The following is a 16,779-nucleotide window of genomic DNA, read 5'->3' as shown; positions in this document are numbered from 1 at the left end:
AGCAGAAGCAGTTTTTTTTTCTTCTTCCCTGCCTAACGCTCTCCCTACAGAATCAGCAGCAGCAACCTCTCCCTATGCTAAGATCGGCAGAAGTAAGATGGCGGTCGGCGTGCACGCCTTTTTATAACCCCTGTGACGCCCACCAAAGCAAGCCAATCACTTGCATTCCCTTCTGAAAGATGGTGGTGACCCCTGCCTATGTCATCACGTTGCCCACAGTGTCCGTGGATCCTGATTGGCTGAAAAAGAGCGCAAAACAAACTTTTGAAACGCGACTTTGGCGCGTAAGTCGCCGACCTCGTGGCCGACCTCATCCTAGGGTCGGTTTTCGTTTCATGAAACCCGACTTTGCCAAAAGTCGGCGACTTTTGAAATTTTTTGACCCGTTTCGCTCAACTCTAGTGGTGACCAAGCCTGCTACCATCTTAGGCGAAGGGGTAGTTCTTTCTGCCATCTCGCCCGATTTGAGACGTGCTCTGGAAGAGTTCCAGGAGGACAAACCTGAGCGTTGTCCCAGTGGAAAGTTGTATGTTCCTGACCAGTGGAAGAAGAGAGTGATGTCTGAAGTTCATTGCTCTGCATTGGCTGGTCATCCAGGTATTTTTGGTACTAGAGATCTGGTGAGTCGGTCTTTTTGGTGGCCCGCCTTGTCTCATGATGTCAGGAATTTTGTGCAGTCCTGTGGACTTGCTCCCGGTCTAAACCTTGTTCTCGCTCTAGTGGGTTGTTGATGCCTTTGACGGTCCCCAGGAGGCCATGGACCCATATTTCAATGGATTTCATCTCTGATATGCCTGTCTCTCAGAGAATGACTGTTATTTGGGTGATTTGTGATAGGTTCTCTAAGATGGTTCATCTTGTACCACTCCTTAAGTTGCCATCTTCCTCTGAGTTGGTGCCCCTGTTTTTGCAACAGGTGGTTCGCTTGCACGGGATTCCTGAGAACATTGTATCTGACAGAGGAGTTCAGTTTGTGTCTAGATTTTGGAGGACTTTCTGTTCCAAGCTGGGAATTCAGTTGTCCTTCTCCTCTGCTTTTCACCCTCAGACCAATGGGCAGACGGAGAGAACAAACCAGACCTTGGAGTCGTATTTGAGATGTTTTATTTCCGCTGATCAGGATGATTGGGTTTCATTTTTGCCCTTGGCCGAAATTGCTTTAAATAATAGAGCTAGTTCTGCCACTTTGATGTCACCTTTTTTTTGTAACTTTGGGTTTCATCCTCGATTTTCTTCAGGGCAGGTGGAGCCTTCTGCCTGCCCAGGTGTTGACACTGTGGTGGAGAGAATGCACCAGATCTGGGACCAAGTGGTGGATAAGTTATCTCTCTCCCAGGAAAAGGCCCAGCGGTTTTCCAACCGACATAGGACCATTGGTCCCCAGTTTAAGGTTGGTGATATGGTTTGGTTATCATAAAAAAATATCGCTATGAAGGTGGCTTCTCCTAAGTTTAAGCCTAGATTTATTGGACCTTACAAGATTTTGGAGATTATTAATCCGGTCTCTTTTCGTTTGGCTCTTCCAGTCACATTTAAAATCCATAATGTGTTTCATAAGTCCTTGTTAAAGAGGTTTGTTGAACCAGTTGTTCCTGGGGTGGCACCTCCGGACCCTGTATTAGTTGAAGGTAACATGGAATATGAGGTAGAGAAGATACTGGATTCCCGTCTGGCTAGATGGAGACTCCAGTATTTGGTTAAGTGGAAGGGCTATGGTCAGGAGGATAATTCCTGGGTCTCTGCCTCTGATATTCATGCCAAAAGATTGGTGCGTGCCTTTCATCGGGCTCACCTTGATCGCCCTGGTGGCGTGGATGAGGGTTCTGTGACCCCTCCTCAAGGGGGAGGTACTGTTGTGAGTTCATTTTCCCCTTCACCATTGAGGTCTGATGAACTCCCTCTTCTGGTGAAGGAAGGTAGTGAGGCTGATTACAAAGCACCTGAGCTGAATTATGATGACTGGGTGACTGGAATTGCTGACTGGATATAAGGCAGCCGACACCCTTCTGCCTTGCGGGTGATTTCTCTGAGGGATTCTAGGAGACCAGTCTGATTCCTGCTCCTCAAAAGCTAAGTTTTCTGCTGTGTTTTTTGCATTTGTGTTTTGGTTTTGTTTTGCCTTGTTTTTCTGGATTTCTGCCTTCCCCTGCTGGGAGAGCTGAATTCCTTTTTGCTCTGTCTTCAGAAAATACCTGAGTACTGATATAGTCTTTTTGAAGCCTAGCGTCTTCAGGGCTTTTTTCCCTATCAGTCTGTTGGCTCTTGTTTTTGAGAGGGTTTTGGCGGATTGCAGACAGCAGCTTTTCTATTTTGTCCTATTTAGTTAGCTTGGGCCCCATCATTTGCTCAGCTTATCTTTCTATCTGTGTGAGTGTTTTTTCATCTTGCTTCACCGTCATTATATGTTGGGGGCTGCCTATTGCTTTGGGGTCTGCTCTGGGGCAGTTTAGATTTCCCTTTCTGTCTTTAGGCTATGTAGTTCTCTGGCTGTGATCAAGGGGTCTAGGGCACTGTAGGAACCCCCCCACGGCTACTGCTAGTTGTTGTTGTTAGGTTCAGGGGTCTGCAATCCGATAGCTGCCAACTTCTCTGGTTTTCTGGACTTAGCTAGTATTTCTGTTTTTGCCTCCTACGGTGACTCATTCATAACAGAGGACACCAGGGCTTGTAGTTTCAAAGCTTTACTCACAGTTCGTGGTACCCACTGGTGCCCGCCTCCGTGCCGTGTCCTCCGGGGTAGGGACTCAATCAACCTCCCGGGCAAGTCAGGGTTCTCCTCTCCAACACTCCGCCAACATGTGCCTTTTCTGAACGACTCCTCTATTGCGCTTTTTAATGTGAAGAGCTCCAGTACCGTAGTTCTCTGGAATTCCTCCTTTCAGATGTTCCTAGAACCTTACTTGTATGACAGACAGCTGTAGCCTCTATCGGCGACTCCTCTCAGAGTCCTGGCTCGCAAATCGGTTGCTGTTGTGTCCCAAGTCTTGGATGGGAGTAGTGCATTTACAGCCAACTACTCCACCGGTGTCTGTTGCAGAACCATAAGTGTCCATACAACCTCGGGGACCGGCCCCCGGCCTAGCGCTGAGAACCTATAGGCAGGGTTCCTCTTCCAACCCACAACTCCTCTGTTCTCCTACTCCTTCGTTCCGCACTGTTCCTTCTCCCTCTTAAGGAAGCTTAGGTTGCAGGTCTACGTCTTTCTCCTTCTCTTCTCTTTCCCGTGCCAGCTGGCTCAGATCACTGAGGCAGCTGCAGCACTCTTTCTAAACTGAACTCAAACTGAACTCAAAACTAACTTCAGAACTGAACTCCTCTTGCCTGACCTCCCGTCAGACTGACCTACAATTCTCCACTTTCCCCCTCTTTTATAATAACTCCACCCACCTCCCAGCACATCTCGTGTTACGAAGCAGGGTTCCGCGAAGGGTGCTCTGCTTCCCCCAGCCTGAAGCTGCTAGGCGGACCTACTGAACTATCCTGTGTGTGGGATGCAGGCGTTGGAGTGTGGAAAGGAGTTCCCAACCTACCTAGTTGGTGGGGCACTACACCTTAGGAGAAGGTGCAGTACCTCTGTGGCGACCGAGCTTCTGGGGCGCCACAGTTGCGTCCGTTTTTTCTCATCCATTTTTAAAAACTGAAGCAGATAGAATGAACTTTTATTTATCCATTGACTCTTAGTAAAAAATAGTTGAAACATGGGAAGAACACTAAAATAAAAATTATGGGCCAGAATTCTGGCCTAAAAGCTTTGAAAAGTTGCAAAATGTAGGTGTAAGTCAGAGATGCACCTAAATTTTGTGACTTCTGGTATCTTCACGCCAGTTTCTTCCAGCTCTTCCGAAATGGGCAGAACTGGAGTGGGACTGGGGTATGGTGACCACTAGAGTTGAGCGACTTTTGGTTTTTTAGGGTCGCGTTTAGTTTCGTGAAACCCGACTTTTCCAAAAGTCGGGTAGAGCAAGATCGTCCGATTATAGGGAAAAGTCGGGGTCGTCACGAAACCCGAAACCCAATGTAAGTCAATGGGGAATAAAAGTCGGCAGTGAGAGGAGGACAGGAAACACACCTACAGTGCCCATTTGAATGCCAAAAGCATCAATTCTTCTTACTTAAGCTTGTCAACCTTAATTAACTTCATAATACAAGTTACGCACTGAAAAATGGGGGTTATTTGGCTAAAGTTGTGGGGGGGGAGGGCTGGCTGCAGGTTTTCATGTGCCCTGGGCGAAAGAGCGCCCCTTTAACACATACCACAACTCATCATGCTCCGATACGGCAGAGAAATAGCGGTATAGTACAATGAAAAATACCTCACTTTTTACATCTCATGAAGAGGCCCATCTATTTCTCCATACAGAATCATTGGTCCCATATAATGTTTGAAACAGTATATGATGAGCTCCACATAATGCTACAGTATATGTTGGTCCCCATGGATGAAGCTCCACTGTCTTATGGGCCCAAATAATGCTCCAAACATAATGGGCCCCATTTCTAATGCTCTAGTGTATAATGGGCCCTGTAAATGCTGCTCCAGTGTCTGATGTCCACCTTTGGAATGTTCCAGTGTATGGTGGGCCCCATCTATCATTCTCCAGAGTATAGTGCTCCCCAAAAATTGCTGTCCCAACATTGAAAACAATCAAATAAGTCTCCTCGCTAGGGAATCCCTGTACTTGTCTGGACTCCTTGTCGTCCCCATCTTCCATCTCACTGCACAGTATTTCAACTTTGCAAGTGCTGTGATCCTGAGCAAGCAGGGGGGGCCCACTCGTTGGCGATGGCACTGGCACAGGGCCCCTGATAGTACGGTGGTGTGTCTGATGGCGGGTGGGCCGAACCTGCACTTTCATCTGCAGCTTCTTCTTTGTCACCGTGTAAGATGGAACTGTATATGGGAAGGGTAACCTGAGTTTCATCAGGGTCAGATTCAGGTCGTGTAGCGTGCGAGGGGAATGTAGTGGTCTGGGTCAATGTACCAGCAGATTCATCGAGCAGTGGCTGGGCATCAGTGCACTTGTGTCGCCCCCAGGAGTATGGTCGCCACAGTGGCATTACCTTCTTCCTAGGGAGTGTGATGTCATGCTTGGGAGCAACGAAGGATCTCTCTAGCAGGTTAACTGATTGGGCGGCGTTATTCCCACGAGTCATGACCCTCCAAACAGCGTTCATGAAGGCAAATTGTTTGTTTTACGTGGGCAGTATGGTTGCAAAGCTGAACCTTAAAGGAATGTCCAGAAGGGCACCACCAGGAGTGGAGCCTACGGTTAAATTCGACTCCACCTGGGAAACCTCAACCATGCCAGCTACAGAACAGATGCACACATTGCAAGCTTAATTCCGTTAATGAACGAGACTCCGTCATGCCCCGCGGTCCGAGTCCGGCTTACTAGAGGGACACGTGAGGCTCTGGCACATGAGATTGGCCAATAACTGGTGTGTCATGCCCTTACATGTCCGTGGCTGCATGTGCGCTACACTGAAAAGGCCAGCATTTGTCGCTTACAGGTGCAGATAACCCGCTGAACAACGTTAGTGATGGGGATCACTGATTACAATTATTACCCGCGAAGAATGATTTCCCAGTAAGTGCAGGTCAACCGCAGTTCCGGAATTAGGCCTAACCGTCATTCCTGAAAAAATGAAAGACTTACGTGTGCAAACCACAGGTGCTGTAGCTTGCTTAACAGCTCGCCAGCCGTTCTCACGCCCAGTATGGATTACACGTGATTGCACAAAGGTGAGAAAGGGTACCGTATCCCCAGATAACATGTATGGATAGCGTACACATTCAAAATATATGTCTCAGGAGGCAGGCTCAGATGGTGTCAGGCCCAGTATGGATTGCATGTGATTGCACAAAGGTTAGAAAGGGTACCGTTTCCCCAGATAACATGTATGGATAGCGTACACATTCAAAATATATGTCTCAGGAGGCAGGCTCTGACGGTGTCAGGCCCAGTATGGATTGCACGTGATTGCACAAAGGTTAGAAAGGGTACCGTATCCCCAGATAACATGTATGGATAGCGTACACATTCAAAATATATGTCTCAGGAGGCAGGCTCAGACGGTGTTAGGCCCAGTATGGATTGCACGTGATTGCACAAAGGTTAGAAAGGGTACCGTATCCCCAGATAACATGTATGGATAGCGTACACATTCAAAATATATGTCTCAGGAGGCAGGCTCAGACGGTGTTAGGCCCAGTATGGATTGCACGTGATTGCACAAAGGTTAGAAAGGGTACCGTATCCCCAGATAACATGTATGGATAGCGTACACATTCAAAATATATGTCTCAGGAGGCAGGCTCAGACGGTGTCAGGCCCAGTATGGATTGCACGTGATTGCACAAAGGTTAGAAAGGGTACCGTTTCCCCAGATAACATGTATGGATAGCGTACACATTCAAAATATATGTCTCAGGAGGCAGGCTCAGACGGTGCTAGGCCCAGTATGGACTGCACGTGATTGCACAAAGGTTAGAAAGGGTACCGTTTCCCCAGATAACATGTATGGATAGCGTACACATTCAAAATATATGTCTCAGGAGGCAGGCTCAGACGGTGCTAGGCCCAGTATGGACTGCACGTGATTGCACAAAGGTTAGAAAGGGTACCGTATCTCCAGATAACATGTATGGATAGCGTACACATTCAAAATATATGTCTATACATCAGGAGGCAGGCTCAGACGGTGTCAGGCACAGTATGGATTTGACGGCCCAGATTACACAGCAGAGGAGCAGGGAGAGGTAAAGATTGCAAATGCTGGGGCCCTGCCCAAGCAAGGGGGGCCCTCTCATGGGCGTCGGTACTGGCACTGGGCCCATCATAGTACAGCGGTGTGTCTGACGGCGGGTGTGCACCACCACCGTCAGAGACACTTGATTGCACTATGAGGGACCCTGTGCCAGTGCCCGCGCCCAAGAGTCAGCCTACCCACCTGTCCAGGGCAACGGCACTCGCACGGTGTCGTGCGCTAGGTGATGACCCCGGCCATGGAGGGGGAGGCAGCACAGTTAGGGAGTTTTAGAAAGTGGCATATGTTGATGTTGGACATTCAGCTGATGCAAAAGGCGAACTAGGTGAAGTCCCAGGAAGAGTTGGACCAAAGCAAGACATTTTTCTGTCACCCTATGTGTCATCAGGGGAAGGTGGGACAAAATCCTTGGAAACCCATGCGTGGTTCATTTTAATGAAGGTTAGATCATCCACATTTTGGGTTGACAGACGGGTCCTTTTTTCTGTCAGGATTGATCCAGCTGCACTGAAGACTCTTTCCGATAGCACACTTGCAGCTGGGCAAGCGAGCTCCTGTAAGGCATATTGGGCCAATTCAGGCCAGGTGTCCAGTTTAGCGGCCCAATAGTCAAAGGGGAATGACCTGTGTGGGAGAACATCGATATGGGAGGAAAAGTAGTTTGTAACCATAGTTGACAACTGCTGTCTCCTGTCACTTTCCATCGATGCAGTATTACCAGTTGTGTGAGCGGTATTTGAAAAATCAGTCCACAACATTGTCATGAAACCCCTGTCTCCAATGCCACTTCTGTTGTGTGCACCACGAACACCTCTGCCAAGCTGCCCCCGGCCCGTACGGCTCGTGTGAGAACCATCACCGCTGCTGTGTGCTGGGAATGCCTCAAGCAACCGATTTACCAGAGTTGCTTGTTTATTAGCCAATATTAGGTCAAGGTTCTCCTGTGGCATGATGTTTTGTAATTTGCCTTTATAGCGTGGATCCAGGATGCTGGCCAACCAGTAGTCGTCATCGTTCATCATTTTAGCAATGCGGGGGTCCCTTTTTAGGATCCGCAAGGCATAATCTGACATGTGGGCCAATGTTCCCGGTGTCAATGATGCACTGCGAGTGCTGGGTGGAGGAGCACTTTCTGGCAAATCCACATCCCTCCAGTCACGCACAAACCCTGTACCAGACCTTGCCACGCCAACATTTTCACTTGCCCCACGAGATGCATCCTCCTCCCCTAAGTAATCATCCCCATCATCATCCTCCTCCTCCTCTTCTTCCTCCACCTCGTCCAGGAGAGGTCCCTGAGCAGACAATGGCTGAATGTCATCAAGGATTCCCTCCTCCTCTTCCTCCTCATCAACATTGGCTGAAGACGCCTGCTCCTTAAGGTGCGTCAAAGTTTGCATGAGCAGACGCATAAGTGGGATGCTCATGCTTAGGATGGCGTCGTCTGCGCTTACCAGCCGTGTGCATTCCTCAAAACACTGAAGGACTTTACAGAGGTCTTTCAGCTTCGACCACTGCACACCTGTCAACTCCATGTCTGCTCTCAAAGTGCCTGGCCGTGTATCCTCCCACAAATGCATTATGGCCTGCCTCTGCTCGCACAGCTGATCCACCATGTGCAGGGTGGAGTTCCACCTTGTTGCAATGTCGATAATGAGGCGGTGGTTGGGAAGGTGGAGCAATCGCTGCAGCTTCTGCATACGAACGGAGTGTACAGGCGACCGGCGGATGTGCGCGCACAGTCTTCGCACCTTCTGGAGCAGGGCTGTTAACTCCGGATAATTTTTGAGGAAGCACTGCACCACCAGGTTCAATGTGTGAGCCAAGCAAGGTATGTGGCTGAGTTTTGAAAGGGCTATGGCTGCCACAAAATTACGGCCGTTATCACTAACTACCTTGCCTGCCTCAAGATGTACACTGCCCAGCCATGACTCAGTTTGTCGCTTCAAGTACTCGGCCAGCACCTCGGCGGTGTGTCTGTCGCCCAAACACATCATCTGCAACACAGCCTGCTGACGCTTTCCACTAGCTGCTCGATAGGGGGACACATCGTGTGCAACAGTGGCAGCTGCAGATGGAGTGCTCGTACGACTGCGCTCTGTGGACGAGCTTTCGCTTCTGGAGGAGGAGGAGGAGGAGGAGGAGGGTCGAACGCCTACAGCCAACTGTTTCCTATACCGTGGGCTAGGCAGCACTGTCCCACCACCGCTGTCCCCTGTGGACCCTGCATCCACCACATTAACCCAGTGCGCAGTGATGGACACGTAACGGCCCTGGCCATGCCGACTGGACCATGCATCAGTTGTGAGGTGCACCTTTCCGCTCACTGACTGCTTGAGTGCATGGACAATGCGGTCTTTCACATGATGGTGGAGGGCTGGGATGGCTTTGCGAGAGAAGAAGTGGCGACTGGGTAGGTCATAGCGTGGTACTGCATAGGCCATGAGTTCGCGGAAAGCTGTGCTTTCCACCAACCGAAAGGGCATCATCTCAAACGAGATTAGTTTGGCAATGTGGGCGTTCAAACCCAGTGTACGCGGATGAGAGACTGAGTACTTTCTTGACCTACTCATAGTGTCTGGGAGGGTGAGCTGGACTTGAGAGCTGCATATGGTGGAAGTAGCGGTGGACAGGGCGGACTGAGAGAGGGTTGATGATGGTGATGGAGTTGGTGTTCTTTCTGATGGCCTAGAATCAGTCTTTCGTTGATATAACAGTGGGATTCCCTGACTGCTGTGGCCTTGCAACGACACCTCAACATTTGCTGCTGTGCTAACCGGTGGGCTTACAGTGGGGGAAACAATGTAGCGTTGCTGACTACCTTCGTTGTGATCAGTTGCACATGTGGCACTTGAGGTTTGGTGTTGTGTCCACGCTTGCAAGTGCATGCTGGTTAAATGTCTAAGCATGCAACTGGTATTCAAATTTTTCAGATTTTTCCCTCGGCTAAAGGTCTTTGCGCACTTCTTACAGATAACCTTGGCCTGATCATGAGGATTTTGGTCAAAAAAGTGCCACACTGCACTCTTCCTACTTTGGCAGACATTTTGTGGCCTAGCACGCTGTGATCTTTTGACCCTCTGGACAAGCTGTCCAGCAACTCTTTTGATGTTTGGAACCTGTCTTTGGAGTGCTCCGGGCCTGCCAGATAACAGCTGTTGCGATGTCGATGTCTGCTGTGGATGCTCCTCATCTGAGCTATTGGAAGCAGCACCCTCTTCCCCCAATGGATGCCAATCTGGGTCAACAACTGGGTCATCCATCACCTCCTCTTCTATGTCATGTGCACCTTCCTCTGTGTCACCGTGTATGGTGGTATAGTGTGCGGGAAGGGGCACCTGAGTCTCATCAGGGTCAGAATCTGGCTCTGTACACTGCGAGGACAATGTAGTGCTCTGAGTGAATGTACCAGCAGAATCATCCATCAGCGGCTGTGCATCAGTGCACTCCATGTCAGATTCATCTTGGCCTGGGTAATTCACCATTTCACTTGATAATCCAGGCATGGTATGTGAAAACAGCTCCATGGAGTAATCAGTAGTATGGCCTGCGTCATCCTTCAATCTTGGTTGGGGTGAAGGACACAAGGAAAGGTGTGGTTCATGAACATGAGCCTCCAATGACGACTCAGTGCTTTTACTTTTTACAACTGAAGAAGAGGAGGCGATAGAGCTGGAGGCTGAGTCAGCAATGTAAGACAAAACTTTTTCCTGATGCTCTGGCTTTAAAAGCGGTTTGCCAACTCCTAGAAAACTAAGCGTTCGAGGCCTTATGTAGCCAGACGATGATGCAGGGTCAGCACCTCCTGCATTCGGTCCTATTTTTCTCTTGCCACTACCATCAGATCCACCACCAACACCATCATTACCAGCTGCCAACCCCCGCCCAATTCCACGGCCTCTTCCACCAGCCTTCCTCATTTTTGGTAGAAATGTAGACAAAATCCAACAAACTATATAGTAATGTAAAACAAGGTACAAGGTGTCTATAGGACAGGGGAGATTTTGAATTTCTGCAGACACTTGTGGACACTGGACACTTTTGGATTGTGTGAGGCCCACTGATATCTGAGCGCTATGTGACAGGCTCGATGGCACAGCTGTGACCAAAGTGACTAGAGGATAAGGGAGATTTTGAATCTCTGCACACACTTTTGGACACTGGACACTTTTGGATTGTGTGAGGCCCAATGAATATCTGAGCGCTATGCGACAGGCTCGATGGCACAGCTGTGACCAAAGTGACTAGAGGATAAGGGAGATTTTGAATCTCTGCACACACTTTTGGACACTGGACACTTTTGGATTGTGTGAGGCCCAATGAATATCTGAGCGCTATGTGACAGGCTCGATGGCACAGCTGTGACCAAAGTGACTAGAGGATAAGGGAGATTTTGAATCTCTGCACACACTTTTGGACACTGGACACTTTTGGATTGTGTGAGGCCCACTGATATCTGAGCGCTATGTCACTGGCTCGATGGCACAGCTGTGACAAAAGGGACTAGAGGATAAGGGAGATTGGATTGCTTTTAAAAAAGCAGTTTGCAGAGCAGTGGGTAAACAGAAATGCCAGCCTGTCAGGAAGCCTTAAAAGGCAGCCCAACAACCAACACTACTGATACACCACAATATAGCCTCCCCTTGCACTGCACACACAGTGACTGGTGTGTTGTGCAGGCCAAATTGCTAGCAGCAGAAGCAGTTTTTTTTTCTTCTCAGGACAAAAAAAAAAATTGGGATTGCTTTTAAAAAAGCAGTTTGCGGAGCAGTGGGTAAACAGCAATGCAGGAATGTCAGGAAGCCTTAGAAGGCAGCCCAACAACCAACACCACTGATACACCACTATATAGCCTCCCCTTGCACTGCACACACAGTGACTGGTGTGTTGTGCAGGCCAAATCGCTAGCAGCAGAAGCAGTTTTTTTGTCTTCTTTCCTGCCTAACGCTCTCCCTACAGAATCAGCAGCAACCTCTCCCTATACTGAGATCGGCAGAAGTAAGATGGCGGTCGGCGTGCACGCCCTTTTATACCCCCTGTGACGTCCACCAAAGCAAGCCAATCACTTGCATGCCCTTCTGAAAGATGGTGGTGACCCCTGCCTATGTCATCACGTTGCCCACAGTGTCTGTGGATCCTGATTGGCTGAAAAAGAGCGCAAAACAAACTTTTGAAACGCGACTTTGGCGCGTAAGTCGCCGACCTCGTGGCCGACCTCATCCTAGGGTCGGGTTTCGTTTCATGAAACCCGACTTTGCCAAAAGTCGGCGACTTTTGAAATTTTTCGACCCGTTTCGCTCAACTCTAGTGATCACTGCTTGTCAAATTCATGACAAGTGGTGGTATTTGCTACGCCACAAATCCTACATCAGCAGGGAGTGGAGCAGGATTTACGATGAGGCACACACCGTGGTGTACGCCACTCGTCTGACACTCCTGCTTGATGAAGAGGAGAATACCGCTTCATGAATTAGGAGCGTCTGACTCCCCATTAAGAACGGCGAGAACAATGCCGATGTTGATGAATTTGGCCCTATGTCTTCCATTTCATCTGCTTATAATGGATCCCTATAAAATTTGATGACCTAGTCTTATCTGCAAAAAGGATGAATGTAAGACTTGTTATGAAGCTCATCTATTGGACATCAGTTCTTAAAATGGATGTGTATATGGATCAATGAAACTCTATGGGTCTGTGTGCTATTCATTGTAAGAATCGGAGAGCACATGGATGTGTGAATGCAGCCTGAAGGTCCAAGCTCACTGTGCCCATGCCAAGGTACAATGTAGACTGGTCCTGCTTATGCTGACATGAAAATATATTTAATGTAAATGCAAAAAAATTAGATGGAGGAAAATAAGGATTCTAGTTCTTGTTTAGAGCCAGAAAACAATCCAAAAAGTAGTTGTTAGCATTGCTGCAGTGTTTGACTAATCCTGCAAGGCAATTAATCTTTTTGTTAAATGTTGTTTTCTGGCCAATTACAGTATATGGGATTACAACTTTAATGCACATTGTGGATATAAAGCTTTGCATAAATTGAACTGAAAAATCAGTAGAAATCTATTATAAGAGTCGTACTCCTTACAAGACAAATAAGCCTTCTGTCTCATCCTCGGATTCTGCTATTCTCAGTGCTATTGCCATGACAACCATAATAATAATACAGTTATATAAAAGGAAGATGGAATGCAAAGTACGTTGTGAACATGCTTCCACATCAGAAAGTATCACTCATTTAGCTTCTCTGGATAATACATGTTTCATTAAGGCAATTGTAATAGATACTGCTCTAGATAATACATTGGAGATGAGCATTTTCTAATTCAGAAATGTTATTCTTTTTATAGGTTTGAAACAAAAACACACAGGCTATGAAGAGGTAAGACTAAAACCATGTCAATCACAATGCGGAAGCAATATTTCGGATAGACCCCTGGGAATTGATAAGGCTTTGTTCTTTCTGGTGTCATGGCTTCCGTTGATATCAGTCGTGGCCCTGTACAAGATCTGTCGTAGGATCCAAACGGTAACTTATAAGGAACAGGTTGCCACGAGAGGTGGTAAGTTCTCCTTTAATGGAAGTCTTCAGAGGCTGGACAGACATCTGTCTGAGATGGTTTAGTGAATCCAGCATTGTGCAGGGGGTTGGACACAAAGACCCTGGAGGTCCCTTTACCACTTTACCATTCTATGACTTTATGATAAGGAAGGTCATCTAAGTTTTCTATGGTTTTACTGCAATTGACAAAAAACCTATAGTGGAATCTCAAAACAACAGTGTTCAAAAGGCAGCGTGAAAAAAGCCTTTGTATATCTCATTATTTTCTTTTTTTTGGATTGTTTGCTGAATTTTCTAGACTGCTAATGTTAATAAAGATATAACATTTATACAAAAAGACTAAAAAAAGTCAAATATAAAGCATAAATCAATTATTACATCATGTTGATGTAGCTACTGTATATATACACATTGTGATAAAACACTCCGGGATCGCCTTTGCTGGGATCAAAGGTCACGTGCATTCAGCATGAAACTCAGGCGCAGAGCTGGGATTCGGGTGTAACTGACCCTGGGTCAGGTTTATTAACGGTGAAAGCAATGCAAAAGGAAATAAAACATAAAACAAATCCTTGCCTGTCCGGCACTAACTAAACAATGGACAACCTAACTACCAACTGGCGGGCTTCTCCCGTCCAGCCAAACCACAGTTGCAGTGGGCACTGCTTCCACACACGTGTGTCTCTCACACAGACAGGCTCTCTGTGTTCCCAGGCTGAGACACTCACACAACCACCTGGCATCTATAATAATAAATGCCCTAAGCAGCTTCCGGTTGTAACAACTTCCGTCCAGTTGTAACCGGTGACGTCACCACACACACACACGCACATGTTAACCCTCAACACACCACACCGCCTCAACACACACTCCTCTCACCTTTCACCTCCACTCACGTCCACTCACTCTTTCACTCCACATACGTTCCTTTCTCTCACTCCGTTTCTCATACTCACACCGTCATCGTCACTGCCCCGACATCTTCCTCCGCCGCCGCGATCCTGGATCCAGACGTTCTCCAGGCCGCCGACATGTTCTTGCGGCGACGCCATCTTGGATTTCATGAAATCCCGCGATATTCAAGATGGCGTCGCCGCAAGAACATGTCGCTGGCGTGGACGACTCGGGATCCAAAAAGATGGCGTCGGCGAAATCTCGCGAGATTACGCCGACGCCATTTTGGATCCCGATGTCGTCCACGCCGGCGACATGTTCTTGCGGCGACGCCATTTTGTATCGGCGAAATCCCGCGATAGTCAAGATGGCGTCGCCGCAAGAACATGTCGCCGGCGAGGACGACGTCGGGATCCAAAATGGCGTCGGCGAAAACTCGCGAGATTTCGCCGACGCCATTTTGGATCCCGACGTCGTCCTCGCCGGCGACATGTTCTTCCGGCGACGCCATCTTGACTATCGCGGGATTTCACGATACTCAAGATGGCGTCGCCGCAAGAACATGTCGCCGGCGTGGACAACGTCTGGATCCAGGATGGCGCCGGCGGAAGAAGATGTCGGGGATCGTGGAGCAGCGGCGACGACGGCGTGAGTATGAGAGACGGAGTGAGAGAAGGGGTCGTATGTGGAGTGAAAGAGTGAGTGGAGATGGTGAAAGGTGTGAGGAGTGTGTGTGTTGAGGGTTAACATGGCAAGAGGTGTGATGCTATCGCATCCTCCCGATGCGATAGCATCGGGCCATAATCTAGTCCTTTTATATCCACCTCCCATTATTCATTAGCAAGCAGGTGCGATACTGACCAGACTAGGCCACATAGGAAAGGAATCTGGGCGAGATATACCTGCCCTCATCCACTATTCCCACATGATTCTCACATATCCCCCCCTTCTGCTCAGACCACTCCGGTCGAGCAATGACACCCGCCAAACAGTGCACTCGGGACAGGGCATCTGCATTTCCCATCTGTACCCCTGGGCGGTGCTCCACCGTAAAAGTGTAGGCCTGCAGGGCAAGGAACCACCGGGTCACCCGGCTATTCCGTTCCTTGTTCAAGTGCATCCACTTGAGAGGGGCATGGTCAGTGATCAGCCTGAACTTTCGGCCCACCAGGTAATATTTGAGGGCCTCTAGAGCCCACTTAATGGTGAGGCACTCTTTTTCTACGACTGCATACCTTTGCTCGTGTTTATTCAGCTTCCTGCTGAGATAGAGGACTGGGTGTTCCACTCCGTCCCTCACTTGTGAGAGTACGGCCCCGATACCGGTATCAGAGGCATCCGTTTGTACCACAAACTCACTGCGGAAGTCCGGAGTCACCAGTACGGGCTGAGAGCAAAGTGCCCGTTTTAGGCTATGGAAGGCTTCTTCAGCCGCTAAACTCCATTTAATCATGACGGAGTCTTTCCCTTTTGTAAGATCCGTCAGGGGGGTAGCGATGGCTGCAAAATTGGGTATGAACCGGCGATAATAACCGGCGATCCCCAGGAAGGCTTGCACCTGCTTCTTGTTGACAGGTTGTGGCCAGTCCTGAACCGCCTGAATCTTATCAACCTGGGGTTTAACAACACCCCTCCCAATTACATACCCCAAATACCGGGCTTCTTCTAGCCCGATGTGACATTTCTTGGGGTTCGCGGTTAGACCTGCCTCCTACAGGTCGTCAATCACAGCTTGTACTTTCTGGAGATGAGTCTCCCAGTCCAAGCTGTAAATGACAATGTTGTCCAAATAGTCCGAAGCGTACTGCCTATGTGGCCTCAGGACTCGATCCATCAGTCTCTGGAAGGTCGCCGGTGCTCCGTGCAGACCAAACGGCATATACACATACTGAAATAGACCTTCTGGGGTAGCAAATGCTGTCTTTTCTCTGGCAGCCTCCACCAGAGGGATCTGCCAATACCCCTTTGTTAGGTCTAGGGTCGTAATATACCGGGCTTTTCCTAACCGATCTATCAACTTGTCGACCCGGGGCATGGGGTAGGCATCAAATTTTGAGACCGCATTCAGTTTCCTGAATTCATTGCAGAACTGGATGGTGCCGTCCGGTTTAGGAATTAGCACAATCGGGCTGGACCAAGCACTGTGCGATTCCTCAATGACACCTAACTCTAACATTGCCTTCACTTCTCGGGAAACGGCTTCACGGCGCGCTTCCGGGATTCGGTAGGGCTTTACGTGAACTGTGACACCAGGTTCCGTTACGATGTCATGTTTTATTAGCGTAGTCTGCCCGGGTTTTTCTGAGAAAAACTTTTGGTTGTGAAGTAGAAACTGCCTGACCTCAGTCTTTTGCCGCTCCGAGAGAGTCTCTGCAACCCGTACCTCCGGTACGGTATGCGAGCAGACAGGACGGGCCAGCTCCGCTGACAAGGCAGACCGATCCTTCCAGGGCTTTATCAGATTTACATGATAAATCTGTTCAGGTTTCCGTTTACCTGCCTGGTATACTTTGTAGTTTACTTCACCAACTCTTTCCTTGATCTCAAAGGGGCC

The 16,779-nt window shown here is 48.7% G+C and overlaps 1 protein-coding gene across 3 annotated transcripts in view; it reads left to right on the top strand.

The window, feature by feature from the left end:
- CDK15 (cyclin dependent kinase 15) overlaps positions 1–16,779 on the top strand; it is a 425,222-nt gene that overhangs the window by 48,932 nt on the left and 359,511 nt on the right. For all 3 annotated transcript variants that reach the window (XM_073551521.1, XM_073551520.1, XM_073551522.1), the window contains exon 2: positions 13,120–13,151. In XM_073551521.1, the coding sequence (XP_073407622.1) occupies positions 13,120–13,151 (32 nt within the window). The remainder of the gene's footprint in view (positions 1–13,119; positions 13,152–16,779) is intronic.

Source organism: Dendrobates tinctorius, unplaced genomic scaffold (genome assembly GCF_039654945.1).
Source record: "Dendrobates tinctorius isolate UK_male_01 unplaced genomic scaffold, ASM3965494v1 ptg000177l, whole genome shotgun sequence".
Taxonomy (NCBI): Eukaryota; Metazoa; Chordata; class Amphibia; order Anura; family Dendrobatidae; genus Dendrobates; species Dendrobates tinctorius.
This window is presented reverse-complemented; position numbering and strand designations above follow the sequence as displayed.